Raw genomic sequence first — 16,303 nt, 5'->3', positions numbered from 1 at the left:
CCTAAATTTAGTGCCCCCCCCCTCTCTTTAACCCTTTTCTGTAGTGTAGCTGCAGTGGAGAGCCAGGGAGCTTCCTTCCAGCGGAGCTGTGAGGGAAAAATGGCGCCAGTGTGCTGAAGGAGATAGCTCCGCCCCTTTTCCGCTGCCTATTCTCACGCTTTTTTATGGAATCTGGCAGGGGTATTTACCACATATATAGCCTCTGGGGCTCTATATTTATGGTATTTTTGCCAGCCAAGGTGTTTTTATTGCTGCCTCAGGGCGCCCCCCCCGCCCAGCGCCCTGCACCCTCAGTGACCGGAGTGTGAAGTGTGTGAGAGGAGCAATGGCGCACAGCTGCAGTGCTGTGCGCTACCTTGGTGAAGACAGAGTCTTCATGCCGCCGATTTTCCGGACCTCTTCTTGCTTCTGGCTCTGTAAGGGGGACGGCGGCGCGGCTCCGTCACCGAACATCAAGGCTGGGCCTGCGGTCGATCCCTCTGGAGCTAATGGTGTCCAGTAGCCTAAGAAGCCCAATCCGGCTGCAAGCAGGCGAGTTCGCTTCTTCTCCCCTTAGTCCCTCGCTGCAGTGAGCCTGTTGCCAGCAGGTCTCACTGAAAATAAAAAACCTAAAGGTGCATACACACGGTGAGATTCGGACTTATCCGATTCTCACCGTGCGACAGGGGGCCGGGTCGGCACTTAGCCAGTATCGCAAGCACATAATGACTGTGCTTGCGATGCTGGCTATGTGCGATTTCAATCCTGACTATCTCTTCTATAGAGATAGTCAGGATTGACTTGCCTGCACAGCCTATTTTTTCTGCCGATGCCGACCGCGCGGGGCCGCGCATCGGCATCGGATCGGGATCGCAAGGTGACTGTCACCTTGCGATCTGCACTATCTTTTCTTCCGATTCTGACTATATAGTCAGAATCGGAAGAAAAAAAATCGACCCGTGTGTACACACCTTAAGTCTATCTTTCTTTCTAAGAGCTCAGGAGAGCCCCTAGTGTGCATCCAACCTCGGCCGGGCACAAAATCTAACTGAGGCTTGGAGGAGGGTCATAGTGGGAGGAGACAGTGCACATCAGGTAGTCATAAATCTTTCTAGAGTGCCCAGCCTCCTTCGGAGCCCGCTATTCCCCATGGTCCTTTCGGAGTTCCCAGCATCCACTAGGACGTCAGAGAAAAACATGGGTCAACCTTGCTTGTGTTGACCATTTGATTGTTGACTTTTTAAACCTGTTGACCTAAATCACTATCAACCATGACTGACGACCGTCTCATGTCGGCCATGTTACTGTCAATCTACCATCCCGATAATACCTCTTTTCCTATCTATTATGCATCTCTAGGACAATCCTGATTTCATTCCAGTTCTCTCCAACACCTTTCTTCTGCCCTGGGGTGATTTAAGAATAAGATTTGTAAGGTATTGCTTGTAACAAGGATGTCTTCTGCCATTAGGGGATTTACGCTCTCTTTACCCTGACCCTCATTTTTTTTTTTTTTTTTAAATACTTACAACTTTGACACTTTATTGGATCTCATTCAGTCAGGCCCCTCATCTATATTCCCATTTGAGAAAAGAGGGATAAATGTTTAGCTACATAACATCTCTCTCTCATATATATATATATATATATATATATATATATATGTATGTATGTAGTGACCAAAAACACAATAGAGAGACGATACGCAAAATTGTTGGCTATGCCCCAATTAAACACACTTGTCTGCAGAACGTTTCTTTAACATCGATTTATTAAGTGAAACACAACTTTAACAATTCAATATCCTAATCACTCTTCAATGAATGATCTACTAGTAGCTATCAAAGAGTGATGAAATCAAAGGGCTCTTATGTAATTAACTTAAATCACACTTCTGTGGAACAGTAGGGTGCATATGTAATAGGGTCTGAGTTTGCCAGAGGTGGAGGATGCCGGCCGATCTCATACAATTTTTAAAGCGGCAATCATTTACTACAAGGCAAAACCATGCCTTGTAAATGACTGCCACATTAAAAAAAAAACATCAAAGATCGGCCGGCATCATGTACCTCTGGCAAACTCGAACCCTATTACATATGCTCTACTATCAGGAAACATATGGTAGGAAACATGTATACAGCAGTAATGACCGGTTATACAGCATAAGTACAGTTCCCTCTGATGTAATGTTCACATAGAGTCTTATAAAATGGAGCACAGCTCTACAATATGTCCCACTGAAGTAGAAATACAGCTTTTATGGTCAAAGTTTAATCAATGAAGCCGAAGCAGGATGGTGATATATCCTTATGTTAGAGGAATAAAGCTTTTTCTGGAAATGATTGCTCCAATAGATTAAGGGGACCTTGATGCGTTTTAGTACCAACTGGCACGTTTCTCATTTGGATAAATAGACCTGCACTAATCTCAATATACAGTATAAGAAAGAATAAATCGATCCACCTATTCAATGTCAGCTGCAAAAATGTAGCAATGTCCAGCCAGTGCTGAGTAACCGATACATTTCACTTTCTCTTGCAAGAACTCATTGCTATGTTGTAGTACCTTTTATCTTTAGCAGACTTGCCATAGCCAGATCCATACTGTGCATACAGTATAACTGCATGTATCGCATGTGTACATCACACTGTCACTGCTTGTAGTTTGCCCTCCTCTTACCTTGTTCATTCTCACATTTTCACCCCCATTATGCTAACTGAATCTAATACTAATATATTGCTGTCAGTCACCTTACACTGCACTATATTTTCACTTCAATGGTCTACCATAATCTTGTACCTACTATTGCTTTATTTTATTTTTTAATGCTGTTTTTGGTTCTGTTTTAAGCATTTTTTTATCATCAGTCTGATGTACATTTTTTATTGACACTTTATCATAACTCTCAATTTTTAGCATTAACTTTCTACCTACTCTAACCTGACGATGGGCAACTTGATATACTTTAAGGGCTGCATGTGCAGCTCTAAAAATGTGGAACGGGACAAACATTACCCTTAATTTAAAAAATGAAGTCACAGTCCTGAAACTACTTCTGCATGCCCACATCATTAATCCCAAAATATCCATAATTTTCTCCAAAATCCCATCATAGGTCTCAGACCTATTACTTATCTCCAAAATAACCCTACATGCCCTTAAACTCCCACTTGCTACAAAATGCACCCATGTGTACTCAGAACACAACAAGCCCTCAGATCCGAAATGTACTACTAAACTCCCAAATGCCACTTAGACCTCACCACGTGCCCAAGTCCCTTACATGTCCATCAACTCTCCCTCAAAACATTTCCACACACAAAACATAGAAACACCTCACCAGTGTGATATATATACAATATTTAACAAGACCTGCTTTTTGTATTACACATTTCTACACTCAGAGCTTTGAAATAGTTTCTTGCATATACAGTATATTTTCTCTGAAGTACAACAATTTTCTAATTTCCACATTGATCATAGGGATATGATGTCTCATCTGCATGACGTTTCTGATGTTTAGCAAAAGATGATTTATGTGTAAAATGTTTCCCACAATCAGAGCATGAAAATGGTTTCTCACCTGTGTGAATTCTTCGATGTTCAACCATATGTGACTTTTGTGTAAAACATTTCCCACACTCAGGACATGGAAATGGCTTCTCACCCGTGTGAAGTCTTAGATGTTCAGCAAGATGTGATTTATGTACAAAACACTTCCCACACTCAGAACATTTAAATGGCCTCTCACCCGTGTGATGTCTCCGATGTACAACAAGAGCCAATTTGTGCGTAAAACATTTCCCACACTCAGTACATGAAAATGGCTTCTCACCCGTGTGAAGTCTTTGATGTTCAACAAGATTTGATTTCCGTCTAAAAAATTTCCCACACTCAAAACATTGAAACGGTTTTTCCCCTGTGTGTGTTCTCTTATGTTCCATAAGACTTGAATTAGATGTAAAACATTTCCCACATTCTGAACATGGAAATGGTTTTTCACCTGTGTGAAGTCTCTGATGTGTGACAAGAAGTGATTTCCATGTAAAACATTTTCCACACTCAGAACATGTAAATGGTTTCTCACCTGTGTGACTTCTCTGATGGTCCACAAGACTTGATTTATATGTAAAGCATTTCCCACACTCAGAGCACGAAAATGGTTTCTCACTTGTGTGAGTTCTCTGAAGATCTGATTTCTGTAATCCATTCCCACACTCAGAATATTTGAATAGTTTCTCAGCTGTGTGAGTTCTCTGATGTATTCTAAGACGTGATTTATATGCGAAACATTTCCCACACTCAGAACATGGAAAAGGTTTCTCGCCTGTATGAAGTCTGTAATGATTAACAAGATCTGATTTCTGTGTGAAACTTTTCCCACACTCAGAGCATGGAAATTGATTCTCAACTGCATGAGTTCTCTGATGTACAACAAGAGCTGATCTATATGTAAAACATCTTCCACACTCAAAACATGAGAACGGTTTCTCACCTGTGTGTTTTCTCTGATGTTCCATAAGACTTGATTTATATGTAAAGCATTTCCCACACTCAGCGCATGTAAATGGTTTTTCACCTGTGTGAAGTCTCTGATGTTCAACAAGGTTTGACTTCCGCGTAAAATATTTCCCACACTCAGAGCATGGAAAAGGTGTCACACCGGTGTGAATTATCTGATGCTCAAGAAGATTGTATTTCCGTGAAAAACATTTCCCACAATCAGGGCATGGAAATGGTTTCTCACCTCTATGAAGTTTCTGATGTGTGATAAAAGCGGATTTAATTGTAAAACATTTGCCACACTGAGAGCATGAAAAGAGCTTCTCGCCTGTGTGACTTCTCTCATGTCTAACAAGAATATATTTGTTTGTAAAACATTTCCCACATTCAAAACATGAAAATGATTTTTCTTTAGTGTGAGTTTGCTGATGTTCTACAAAGGCTGACTGATGTATAAAACCCTTACAACATTCAGAACAGGAAAATATGTTATCCTCTCTATGAGCTGTACTATGTGAAGCAATTTCTGAGTTATCAGAAGAACATTTCTCATAATAAGAAAGATCAGATGATATATCTGCACTGTGCAGTAATGGTTGATCTCCTGGAGACTCTTGTGTGAGGTTTATATTTTCTGTTTTAAAATCTGGTGACAAAATTCGATATTCCTCCGAGGAATTCCTGTTTGTACGTCCATCTGTTGGAAATAAATGTTTGGAAATAGACATAATTTTCTACATTAATGAGTATACTCTCCAACAATTAGTAAGCTCAAGATGTTCTGGTGTTTCATTTCAATTTGCAATTTAGTGCAATTACAGTGGCATGAAAGTTTTTGGTCCATTCCTGATTTCTCTATTTTTGCATAATTTGTCACACTTGTTTTAGATCTTCAAACAAAAATAAATATAAGACCAAAAAAAACCTGAATAAACATATAGTTACATAGTTGTTGAGGTTGAAAAAAGACAAATGTCCATCAAGTTCAACCTATATTACATTTTTATTTTTTATATTAATTAAATACTGTATCCCTGGATATTTTTTTCCGCTATGAATTTATCTAATTAATTTTTAAACTTATTGATTGAGTCCACCATTACTACCTTCTCTAGGAGAGCATTCCAAATCCTTACTGCTCTTACTGTGAAGAACCCTTTTCGCCGTGGAGTATGGAATTTTTTCTCTTCTAACCTCACGGGGTGTCCTCGTGTCCTATGTAGTGGTTTTTATTTAAACAAATAATTTGATAAATCCTTGTATTGTCCCTTAATGTATTTATAAATATTAATAATGGCCCCTCTCAGTCGCCTCTTTTCCAGTGTGAACATATCAAGCCTTTTAAGTCTTTCCTCATAATCCAGTGCCTCCAACCCCTTAACCAGTTTAGTGGCTCGCCTTTGAACCCTTTCGAGTTCCAAGATATCTTTTTTGTAGTATGGTGTCCAAAACTGCACACAATATTCCAGGTGTGGCTGCACCAATGATTTATACAGAGGCAGGATTACACTCTCATCCCTTGTCTCCATACCCCGTTTTATGCATAACACCTTATTAGCCTTTGCTGCTGCATTTTGACATTGCGTACTGCTACCAAGTTTATTATTGATGAGCACTCCCAAATCTTTTTCAACTACCGTTATCCCTACATTTTCCTCATTTAGTTTATAGGCTGCCTGATTGTTCTTAGTCACAAAGTACATAATTTTACATTTGTCTATATTGAACCTCGTTCTCATTCTCCATTTATCCGCCCAGACCTCAAGTCTAGACAAGTCATTCTGTAGAGACTCAACATCCTTGTCTGAATTAAGGATTCTACATAGTTTAGTATCATCTGCGAAAATTGACACTGTGCTTTCCAGTCCCTCTCCTAGGTCATTAATGAATATGTTAAACAGCAATGGCCCGAGTACTGAGCCCTGGGGTATTCCACTAAGTACTGAAGCCCATTCAGAGGCCATAGTGCATATCGGTACATATGAACAGTACTGACCGATAAACGCCTGCATTACCGATATAAGTTATCATAGTCCGGTATTTAAATGAGCTATTTCTAGTATAGTTAAAAACTGGCAAAATCACACCGTGTGTATAGTCAATATCGGTGGTTCTGGGCTCCGGGGATTTCGAAGGAAATCTCAAAGTCAAAATCGGCCATAGCCAGAATCGCAACGTGTGTAGGCCCCTTTGTTAGAAACAATCAGTCTTGATTATTGTCAGCCCTGTTGAATCAAAACACCAATGAAATAGAACCTAGCAATGTGAAGATGCCTTAAAGGTCTCAACAAGTAGCACAGTATGCTGCAATTAAAAGAAATTCAGAAGATATGAGAAAGTTATTGAAATGTATCAGCCTGGAAAGGGATTGCAAAGCAATTTATTTATATGGCTCTGGACTCCAGGGAACCACAGTGATAGTTATTATCTTCAAACGGAGAAAACATGGAACAGTGGTAAATCTTACCAGGAGTGACCAAAACCCCTTCAAGAGCACATTGATGACTCAGCCAGGAAGTCACTAACGAACCCAGACTACATCTAAGGAATGGCAGGCCTTGTTCACCTCAGTTAATGCCAGCATTCATGACTCCACTATAAGAAAGACACTGGGATAAAATAGTATCCATGGGAGAGTTGTAAGGCCAAAACCACTGCTAAATAAGAGGAACATAAAAGGCTTGTCTCACATTTGCCAAAAACACATTAATAACCCTCAAACTTTCTGGTCTAAGGTTCTTTAGTCTGATGAGTAAAAAATAGACAAAATTAACATAGCATTCCACAATTAGAACATAATACCAACACCTCCCCCAATGCCTGCTGTGCTGTCTATCACTATTGATCAGGCAGCCCAGCAGCACCCCCACCCTGCAGCTGCAGATATTAGCAGCCGCTGGGGAAATGTTAAACAGCTTCTCACATTCTGTGTGACCACCCGACACTGCAGAGAGGAGCAGTTTCTGGGATAATATAGTCGCGATGGTCCAATATATAGGCCAGCGCTATTTGTACCAATGTTTTATTAACAAATATTTTATTTCTTTTTCTATGAATACAATTGTATTGGATATGTTTTAAATGGGAAGCATTCAATATCCCAGCTGTCGGGATCCCGCGCTCAGCATACCAACGCCGGGATCGCGACCACTGGGATACGACACATATTCTCCCACTTGGGGTGTCCACGAAACCCCTGGAGGGAGAACAAATAGCATGGCGCTCGTAGCGCGCCACCGTGCCCGCAGCGCGGTGAGCGCAGCGTGCCCGCAAGGGGCTCTTTTGCACTCGCCCCGCTGCCGGCATCCTGCGGTTGGGATTCTAACTGCTGGGATGATGGGCGCAGGAATATCGATACCAACCCATTTTAAATAGATGTTCGTAACCCAATTCAATCATAAAAACCCCATCAAATTCGCTGTGGTTTTTGGAAAAAATATTAGCCAGTTAAGGGGTTAAATGGGCAGTTGAAAGTCCTGCACTGTGGCTGAATAAAAGTAATTCTACACAGAAGAGTGGGACAAACTTCCTCCACAGCGATGCGAGAGACCAAGCTCCAGTTATCGGAAGTGTTTGGCTGCAGTTGTTGCTGCTAAAGGTGGAACAACCAGTTATCAACATTAACATTAGGGGGCAAGTCATTTTTCACAAGAGAGATATTGGTAGGTGTTGGATAATTTTTTCCTTCAATGAATGTAATGATCATTTAAAAACTGTATTTTGTGTTTACGAGGGTTGTCTTTGTTTTATATTAAAATTTCTTAGAAGAGCTGAAACAAATGTGAAAAATATGCAAAAACGGACAAAATCAGAAAGGGGCAAAAACTTTTTCACGCCACTTTACATACAGCAAATAGGACTCCTGTTGCACAGTTGTGAGGAATATGCCTTTTACTCAAAGTTTTAGTTACGTACTTGCTTTATTACGCTTTAGACTTAGAAAACAGAACATTGTGGACTAAAAGACTATTTTTATGTGATTGACTGATACCTCTCTATCTGATTGCTTGATGCAATTGCATTTGCTATTGTATCCATTTCTGAGCAAGAATACAACATTATATATATGTTTTAACATATGTATGTTGTCAACTGCCTTATTAATGCCATTTTAAGTGAAATATTTACTGATATTACCTTTGAGCTGCAGAGTTTTCCAATTAATTTTTTCCCCTCAAAATTCTACAAACAATACCCCATAATGACAATGTGAAAAGTTTTTTTTCTTTTAGATTTTTGCAAATGTATTAAAAATAAAAAACTAAGAAATCACATGTACATAAGTATTCACAGCCTTTGCCATGAAGCTCAAAATTGAGCTCAGGTGCATCCCATTTCCACTGATCATCCTTGAGATATTTCTACGGCTTAATTAGAGTCCACCTGTTGTAAATTCAGTTGATTGGACATGATTTGGAAAGGCACACACCTGTCTATATAAGGTCCCACACTTGACAGTGCATGTCTGAGCACAAACCAACCATGAAGTCAAAGGAATTGTCTGTAGATCTCAGAGACAGGATTGTCTCGAGGCACAAATCTGGGGAAGGGTACAGACAAATATCTGCTGCTTTGAAGGTCCCAATGAGCACAGTGGCCTCCACCATCCATAAATGGAAGAAGTTCGGAACCACCAGGACTCTTCCTAGAGCTGGCCGGCCGGCCGGCTGTCTGAACTGAGCGATCGAGGTAGAAGGGCCCTGACCAGGGAGGTGACCAAGAACCCCATGGTCACTCTGTCAGAGCTACAACATTCCTCTGTGGAGAGAGGAGAACCTTCCAGAAGGACAACTCTGCAGCAATCCACCAATCAGGCATGTATGGTACAGTGGCCAGACGGAAGCCACTCCTTAGTAAAACGCACATAGCAGCCTGTCTGGAGTTTGTCAAAATGCACCTGAAGGACTCTGAGACCATGAGAAACAAAATACTTTGGTCTGATGTCACAAAGATGGAACTTTTTGGCGTGAATGACAGGCGTCATGTTTGGAGGAAACCAGGCATCACTCATCACCAGACCAATACAACTACAGACCAGTGAGTCTTACATCAGTAGTAGGGAAATTGATGGAAACACTCTTAAAAGAAAGAGTTGTAGATTATCTCAAATCCGGCAATTTACAGGATCCCAAACTGCATGGATTCACTGGGGGGAGATAATGTCAAACAAATCTGATTGACTTTTCTCTTACGTCCTAGAGGATGCTGGGGACTCCGTAAGGACCATGGGGGGTATAGACGGGCTCCTCCCTCTATGCCCCTCCTCCAGACCTCAGTTAGATCCTGTGCCCAGAGGAGACTGGATGCACTGTAGGGGAGCTCCACTGAGTTTCTCTGAAAATACTTTTTGTTAGGTTTTTTATTTTCAGGGAGCACTGCTGGCAACAGGCTCCCTGCATCGTGGGACTGAAGGGAGAGAAGCAGACCTACTTAAGTGAACGGCTCTGCTTCTTAGGCTACTGGACACCATTAGCTCCAGAGGGTCGGAACACAGGTGTCGTCCTCGCTGTTCGTCCCGGAGCTGCGCCGCCGTCCTCCTCACAGAGCCGGAAGATATAAGCCGGGTGAGTATAAGAAGAAAGAAGACTTCACAGGCGGCAGAAGACTTCAGATCTTCACTGAGGTACCGTGCAGCGGTAACGCTGCGCGCCATTGCTCCCACACATACACACACAGAAGGCACTGTACGGGTGCAGGACGCAGGGCGGGAGCTCTGGGCAGCAATAATAACCTCAAGGGACACTGGCTAATATATTAGATACTGCGGAGGCAGTATATTGAACCCCCCACCCCGCCCCCCCGCCAGTTTAAAGAATTTGAGCGGGACCGAAGCCCGCCGTTGAGGGGGCGGAGCTTGATCCTCCAGCACTAACCAGCGCCATTTTTCTCCACAGCAAGCTGCAGAGAAGCTGCTCCCCGGAATCTCCCCTGCTGAGCAAGTACAGAGGGCAAAAAAGAGGGGGAGGGGGCACATTAAATTGGCGCAGTGAGTGTATTATTTATTCTATAAAAGAGCGCTGTACAGTCTGGGATTTTATTCCAGTGTCCAGTGGCGCTGGCATACTCTCTCTCTGTCTCTCCAAAGGGCCTTATTGGGGGGGCTGTCCCCATAATTGTATATCCCAGTGTGTGTGGGGGTGTCAGTACGTGTGTGTCGACATGTCTGAAGCGGAAGGCTCGTCTAAGGAGGAGGTGGAGCAGATGACTGTGGTGTCTCCGTCGGCGACGCCGACACCTGATTTGTTGGATATGTGGAATGTTTTAAATGCAAATGTGTCTTTATTACATAAAAGATTGGACAAAGCAGAAAAAGCAGGGAGCCAATCCATGGCTTTCACTGTGTCACAGGGCCCTTCGGCTCTCATAAACGTCCCCTATCCCAGGTAGCAGACACTGATACCGACACGGATTCTGACTCCAGTGTCGACTACGATGATGCGAGGTTATTTCCAAGGGTGGCCAAAAGTATTAATCATATGATTATTGCAATAAAAGATGTTTTGCATATCACAGAGGACCCCTCGGTGCCTGACACGAGGGTATGCATGTTTAAGGAGAAGAAACCTGAGGTAACCTTTCCCCCATCTCATGAGCTGAACGCTTTATTTGAAAAAGCTTGGGAAACTCCAGACAAGAAACTGCAGATTCCTAATAGAATTCTTGTGGCGTATCCTTTCCCCGCACAGGACAGGTTATGGTAGGAATCCTCGCCCAGGGTGGACAAGGCTTTAACACGCTTGTCCAAAAAGGTGGCTCTACCGTCTCCAGACACGGCAGCCCTCAAGGATCCTGCTGATCGCAGACAGGAGACTACCTTAAAATCAATTTATACACATACGGGTGCCTTGCTCAGACCGGCAGTAGCGTCGGCATGGGTATGTAGCGCAATAGCAGCATGGGCAGATAACTTGTCATCTGACATGGACACCCTAGATAAGGATAGCATTTTGTTGACCTTGGGTCATATTAAAAACGCAGCGTTATATATGAGAGACGCTGCGAGAGACATTGGGCTGTTGGGTTCAAGAGCCAATGCCAGGGCAATTTCTGCTAGGCGAGCCCTGTGGACCCGCCAATGGACGGGTGATGCCGATTCAAAGAGACATATGGAAACTTTGCCTTACAAGGGTGAGGTTTTATTTGGGGAGGGCCTCGCGGACCTGGTTTCCACAGCTACTGCGCGTAAATCTTCTTTTTTGCCTTATGTTCCCCACAGCAAAAGAAAACACCTCAATATCAGATGCAGTCCTTTCGGTCGCATAAGTCCAGAAGAGGTCGGGGCTCTTCCTTCCTCGCCAGAGGTAAGGGCTGAGGGAAAAGAATGCCTGCTACGGCTAGTTCCAAGGAACAGAAGTCCTCCCCGGCTTCTACAAAATCCACTGCTTGACGCAGGAGCTCCACTGCGGGAGTCCGCGTCGGTGGGGGCACATCTTCGACTCTTCAGCCAGGTCTGGGTTCTGTCAGATTTGGATCCTTTGGCGATAGAAATTGTATCCCAAGGCTACAAACTGGAATTCGAAGAAGAGCCTCCTCGCCGATTTTTCAAGTCGGCTTTGCCAGCTTCTCCCCCAGAGAGAGAGAAATAGTTTTAGCTGCAATACAAAAGCTGTGTTGACAGCAAGTGATTATCAAGGTTCCCCTAATACAACAGGGGAAAGGGTGCTATTCAACCCTATTTGTGGTCCCAAAACCGGATGGCTCGGTCAGACCCATTCTGAATCTAAAATCCCTAAACCTGTATCTAAAAAGGTTCAAATTCAAGATGGAATCTCTCCGGGCAGTGATCTCCAGCCTGGAAGGGGCAGGGGATTTTATGGTATCACTAGACATAAAGGATGCATACCTTCATGTCCCCATTTATCCACCTCTTCAGGCGTACCTAAGATTCGCTGTACAGGACTGTCATTACCCGTTTCAGACGTTGCCGTTTGGGCTGTCCACGGCCCGAGGATTTTCACCAAGGTAATGGCGGAAATGATGGTGCTCCTACGCAGGCAAGGAGTCACAATTATCCCATACTTGGACGATCTCCTGATTAAAGCGAGATCAAGAGTTCAGTTGCTGAAAAGCGTGTCACTCTCCCTGAGAGTGCTGCAGCAACAGGCTGGATCCTAAATCTGCCAAAGTCGCAGTTGATTCCAACGACTCGGCTATCATTTTTAGGCATGATTCTGGACACGGAAAAGAAGAGAGTTTTTCTCCCAACGGAAAAAACCCAGGAACTCCAGAGCATGGTCAGAGACCTGTTAAAGTCAAAAAGAGTGTCAGTTCATCAATGCACTCGAGTACTGGGAAAGATGGTGGCGGCCCACGAGGCCATCCCCTTTGGCAGGTTCCATGCGAGGACATTTCAGTGGGACCTTCTGGACAAGTGGTCGGGGTCCCATCTACAAAAACATCAGAAAATAAGCCTGTCCCCCAGGGCCAGGGTGTCTCTCCTGTGGTGGCTGCAGAGTGCTCACCTTCTAGAGAGTGTCGCAGGTTCGGCATTCAAGACTGGGTTCTGGTAACCACAGACGCAAGCCTCCGAGGATGGGGAGCAGTCACACAAGGAAGACTGGCTTGTCTACACATCAATGTGCTGGAATTAAGGGCCATATACAACGGCCTACGACAAGCGGAGACTCTTCTTCGCGACCTACCTGTTTTGATTCAAATCGGACAATGTCACAGCAGTGGCTCATGTAAACCGCCAAGGCGGGACATGGAGCAGAGTGGCAATGGCGGAAGCCACCAGGATTCTTCGCTGGGCAGAAAATCACGTAAGCGCGCTGTCAGCAGTCTTCATTCCGGGAGTGGACAACTGGGAAGCAGACTTCCTCAACAGACACAATCTACATCCAGGAGAGTGAGGTCTTCATCAAGAAGTTTTTGCAGAGATAACAGGTCGTTGGGGTCTTCTTCAAATAGACATGATGGCGTCACGCCTCAACAAGAAACTTCGGAGGTATTGTTCCAGGTCAAGGGACCCTCAGGCTGTAGCGTTAGATGCCCTGGTGACACCCTGGGTGTTTCCGTCGGTCTATGTATTCCCTCCTCTTCCACTCATCTCAAAAATACTGAGAATTATAAGACGAAAAAGAGTCCAGACAATACTCATTGTTTCCGGATTGGCCTCGAAGGGCCTGGTATTCAGATCTTCAGAAAATGCTCACAGAAGATCCGTGGCCTCTTCCTTCCAAGGAGGACCTGTTGCAGCAGGGGCCCTGCGTGTTCCAAGACTTACCGTGGTTACGTTTGACGGCATGGCGGTTGAACGCCAAATTCTAGCTAGGAAAGGTATTCCGGGGGAAGCCATCCCTACTCTGATAAAAGCTAGGAAGGAGGTGACGGCGAAACATTATCACCGTATCTGGAGGAAATATGTATCTTGGTGTGAAGCCAAGAATGCTCCTACGGAAGATTTCCACCTGGGCCGTATTCTCCACTTTCTGCAGACAGGAGTGGATACAGGCCTAAAGTTAAGCTCCATTAAGGTGCAGATTTCGGCCCTGTTAATATTCTTTCAGAAGGAATTGGCTTCTCTCCCAGAAGTCCAGACTTTTGTAAAGGGAGTGCTGCACATCCAGCCTCCTTTTGTGCCCCCAGTGGTGCCATGGGACCTTAACGTGGTGTTACAGTTCCTTAAGTCACACTAGTTTGAACCTCTTCAAACAGTTGAGTTAAAATTTCTCACTTGGAAAGTGGTCATGTTGTTGGCCTTGGCATCTGCGAGGCGGGTGTCCGAATTGGCGGCTTTGTCTCACAAAAGCCCCTATCTGATTTTCCATGTGGATAGAGCAGAGTTGAGGACTCGTCCTCAATTTCTGCCAAAGGTGGTTTCATCGTTTCATATGAACCAACCTATTGTGGTGCCTGTGGCTACTTGTGACTTGGAGGATTCCAAGTCTCTTGATGTAGTCACGGCCTTAAAAGTTTATGTAGCCAGGACGGCACGGGCTAGGAAAACAGAGGCACTGTTTGTCCTCTATGCAGCCAACAAGGTTGGTGCTCCTGCTTCTAAGCAGACTATTGCCCGCTGGATCTGTAACACGATTCAGCAGGCTCATTCTACGGCTGGATTGCCGTTACCAAATTCGGTAAAGGCCCATTCCACTAGGAAGGTGGGTTCTTCTTGGGCGGCTGCCCGAGGTGTCTCTGCATTTCAACTTTGCCGAGCAGCTAAAATTGGTCGGGTTCAAACACTTTTGCTAAATTCTATAAGTTTGATACCTTGGCTGATGAGGACCTCATGTTTGCTCAATCGGTGCTGCAGACTCATCCGCACTCTCCCGCCCGGTCTGGAGCTTTGGTATAATCCCCACGGTCCTTACGGAGTCCCCAGCATCCTCTAGGACGTAAGAGAAAATAAGATTTTAAACCTACCGGTAAATCTTTTTCTCCTAGTCCGTAGAGGATGCTGGGCGCCCGTCCCAGTGCGGACTAACTTCTGCAAGGCTTGTATATAGTTATTGATTACATAAGGGTTATGTTACAGTTTTGATCAGTCTCTGGCTGATGCTGTTTTGTTTCATACTGTTAACTGGTTCGTATATTCCATGTTGTACGGTGTGGATGGTGTGGGCTGGTATGTATCTTGCCCTTAGATTAACAAAAATCCTTTCCTCGTACTGTCCCGTCTCCTCTGGGCACAGTTCTTTAACGGAGGTCTGGAGGAGGGGCATATAGGGAGGAGCCAGTGCACACCCATCTAAAGTCTTTAGAGTGCCCATGTCTCCTGCGGAGCTTGTCTATAACCCCCATGGTCCTTACAGAGTCCCCAGCATCCTCTACGGACTAGGAGAAAAAGATTTACCGGTAGGTTTAAAATCTTATTTTTTGACTGTGTGACTAAAGTGATGGATAAAGGTGGAGCCATGGATATAGCTTATCTAGACTTTAGTAAGGCTTTTGACACTGTTCCACATCGCAGACTGCTAAATCAGGATTTTGGTACTTACCGATAAATCCCTTTCTCCGATTCCACAGGGGCCACTGGAGTGTAGTTACAATGGGGAGATAGTAGGTGGTATTGGTAGCTGGCACTTTAAAAATTCTCACACTGTGGCTAGCTCCTCCCCTACTATCTCCCCTCCAAGCCAGTCTACGTTAAACTGTGCCCGAGGAGAGCTGTAATAAACAAACCGTAAGGTAGAGGAGGTTAACGACGCCCTGTAAACCAGGCGAACACAAACTAAACCTGGAACAGAACCTGACAAAAAACCAGGCTAGCCTGAACCCAACAAGCAGTCATATGGTGATCTGCAATCGTTAATCAAACAAAAATCAGGAGAAACAGCGCTGGGCGGGCGTCCAGTGGCCCCTGTGGAATCGGAGAAAGGGATTTATCGGTAAGTACCAAAATCCTGATTTCTCCTTCATCCACTAGGGGCCACTGGAGTGTAGTTACAATGGGGACGTCCCAGAGCTCCCAAAAAACGGGTGGGAAAGCGCTGAGAGTCCTGTAAAAACTGCTCGGCCAAACAGTGATGCAGAGGCCGTAAAAGTGTCAAACTTGTAGAATTTGACAAAACGAATGTCGGTTTGACCAAGTAGCCGCCCGACAAAATATTCATGGAGACCCCGCGGGCGGCTGCCCACGAAGGTCTTACAATGCGCGTAAAGCGCGCTGAAATGGAAAACGGAGGTTCCCTAGTAACCGCCAAGAAGACTGTCTGATGATCAGATGTATCCAACTGTCCAGCATATGCTGGGGCCCCGGCTATTTAGTACGGGAGCATCGTCCAGAGCAAAGAAGAAAAAACACTTCATCGAATAGCCTGAGACCTCTGTAGAGAGAGTTGACGAGCCCTGACAACATTCAGAGAGGATTGAAAACCAC

The 16,303-nt window shown here is 44.3% G+C and overlaps 1 protein-coding gene across 2 annotated transcripts in view; it reads right to left on the bottom strand.

Annotated features, from left to right (window-relative positions):
* Positions 1-1,732: 1,732 nt before the first annotated feature.
* The window catches only part of LOC135054809 (zinc finger protein 271-like), a 70,217-nt gene continuing 55,646 nt past the window's right edge, over positions 1,733-16,303 (bottom strand). For both annotated transcript variants that reach the window (XM_063958168.1, XM_063958169.1), the window contains exon 11: positions 1,733-5,179. In XM_063958168.1, the coding sequence (XP_063814238.1) occupies positions 3,441-5,179 (1,739 nt within the window). In that variant the 3' untranslated portion in view covers positions 1,733-3,440. The remainder of the gene's footprint in view (positions 5,180-16,303) is intronic.

This window comes from Pseudophryne corroboree, chromosome 3, assembly GCF_028390025.1.
Source record: "Pseudophryne corroboree isolate aPseCor3 chromosome 3, aPseCor3.hap2, whole genome shotgun sequence".
Classification (NCBI taxonomy): Eukaryota; Metazoa; Chordata; class Amphibia; order Anura; family Myobatrachidae; genus Pseudophryne; species Pseudophryne corroboree.
This window is presented reverse-complemented; position numbering and strand designations above follow the sequence as displayed.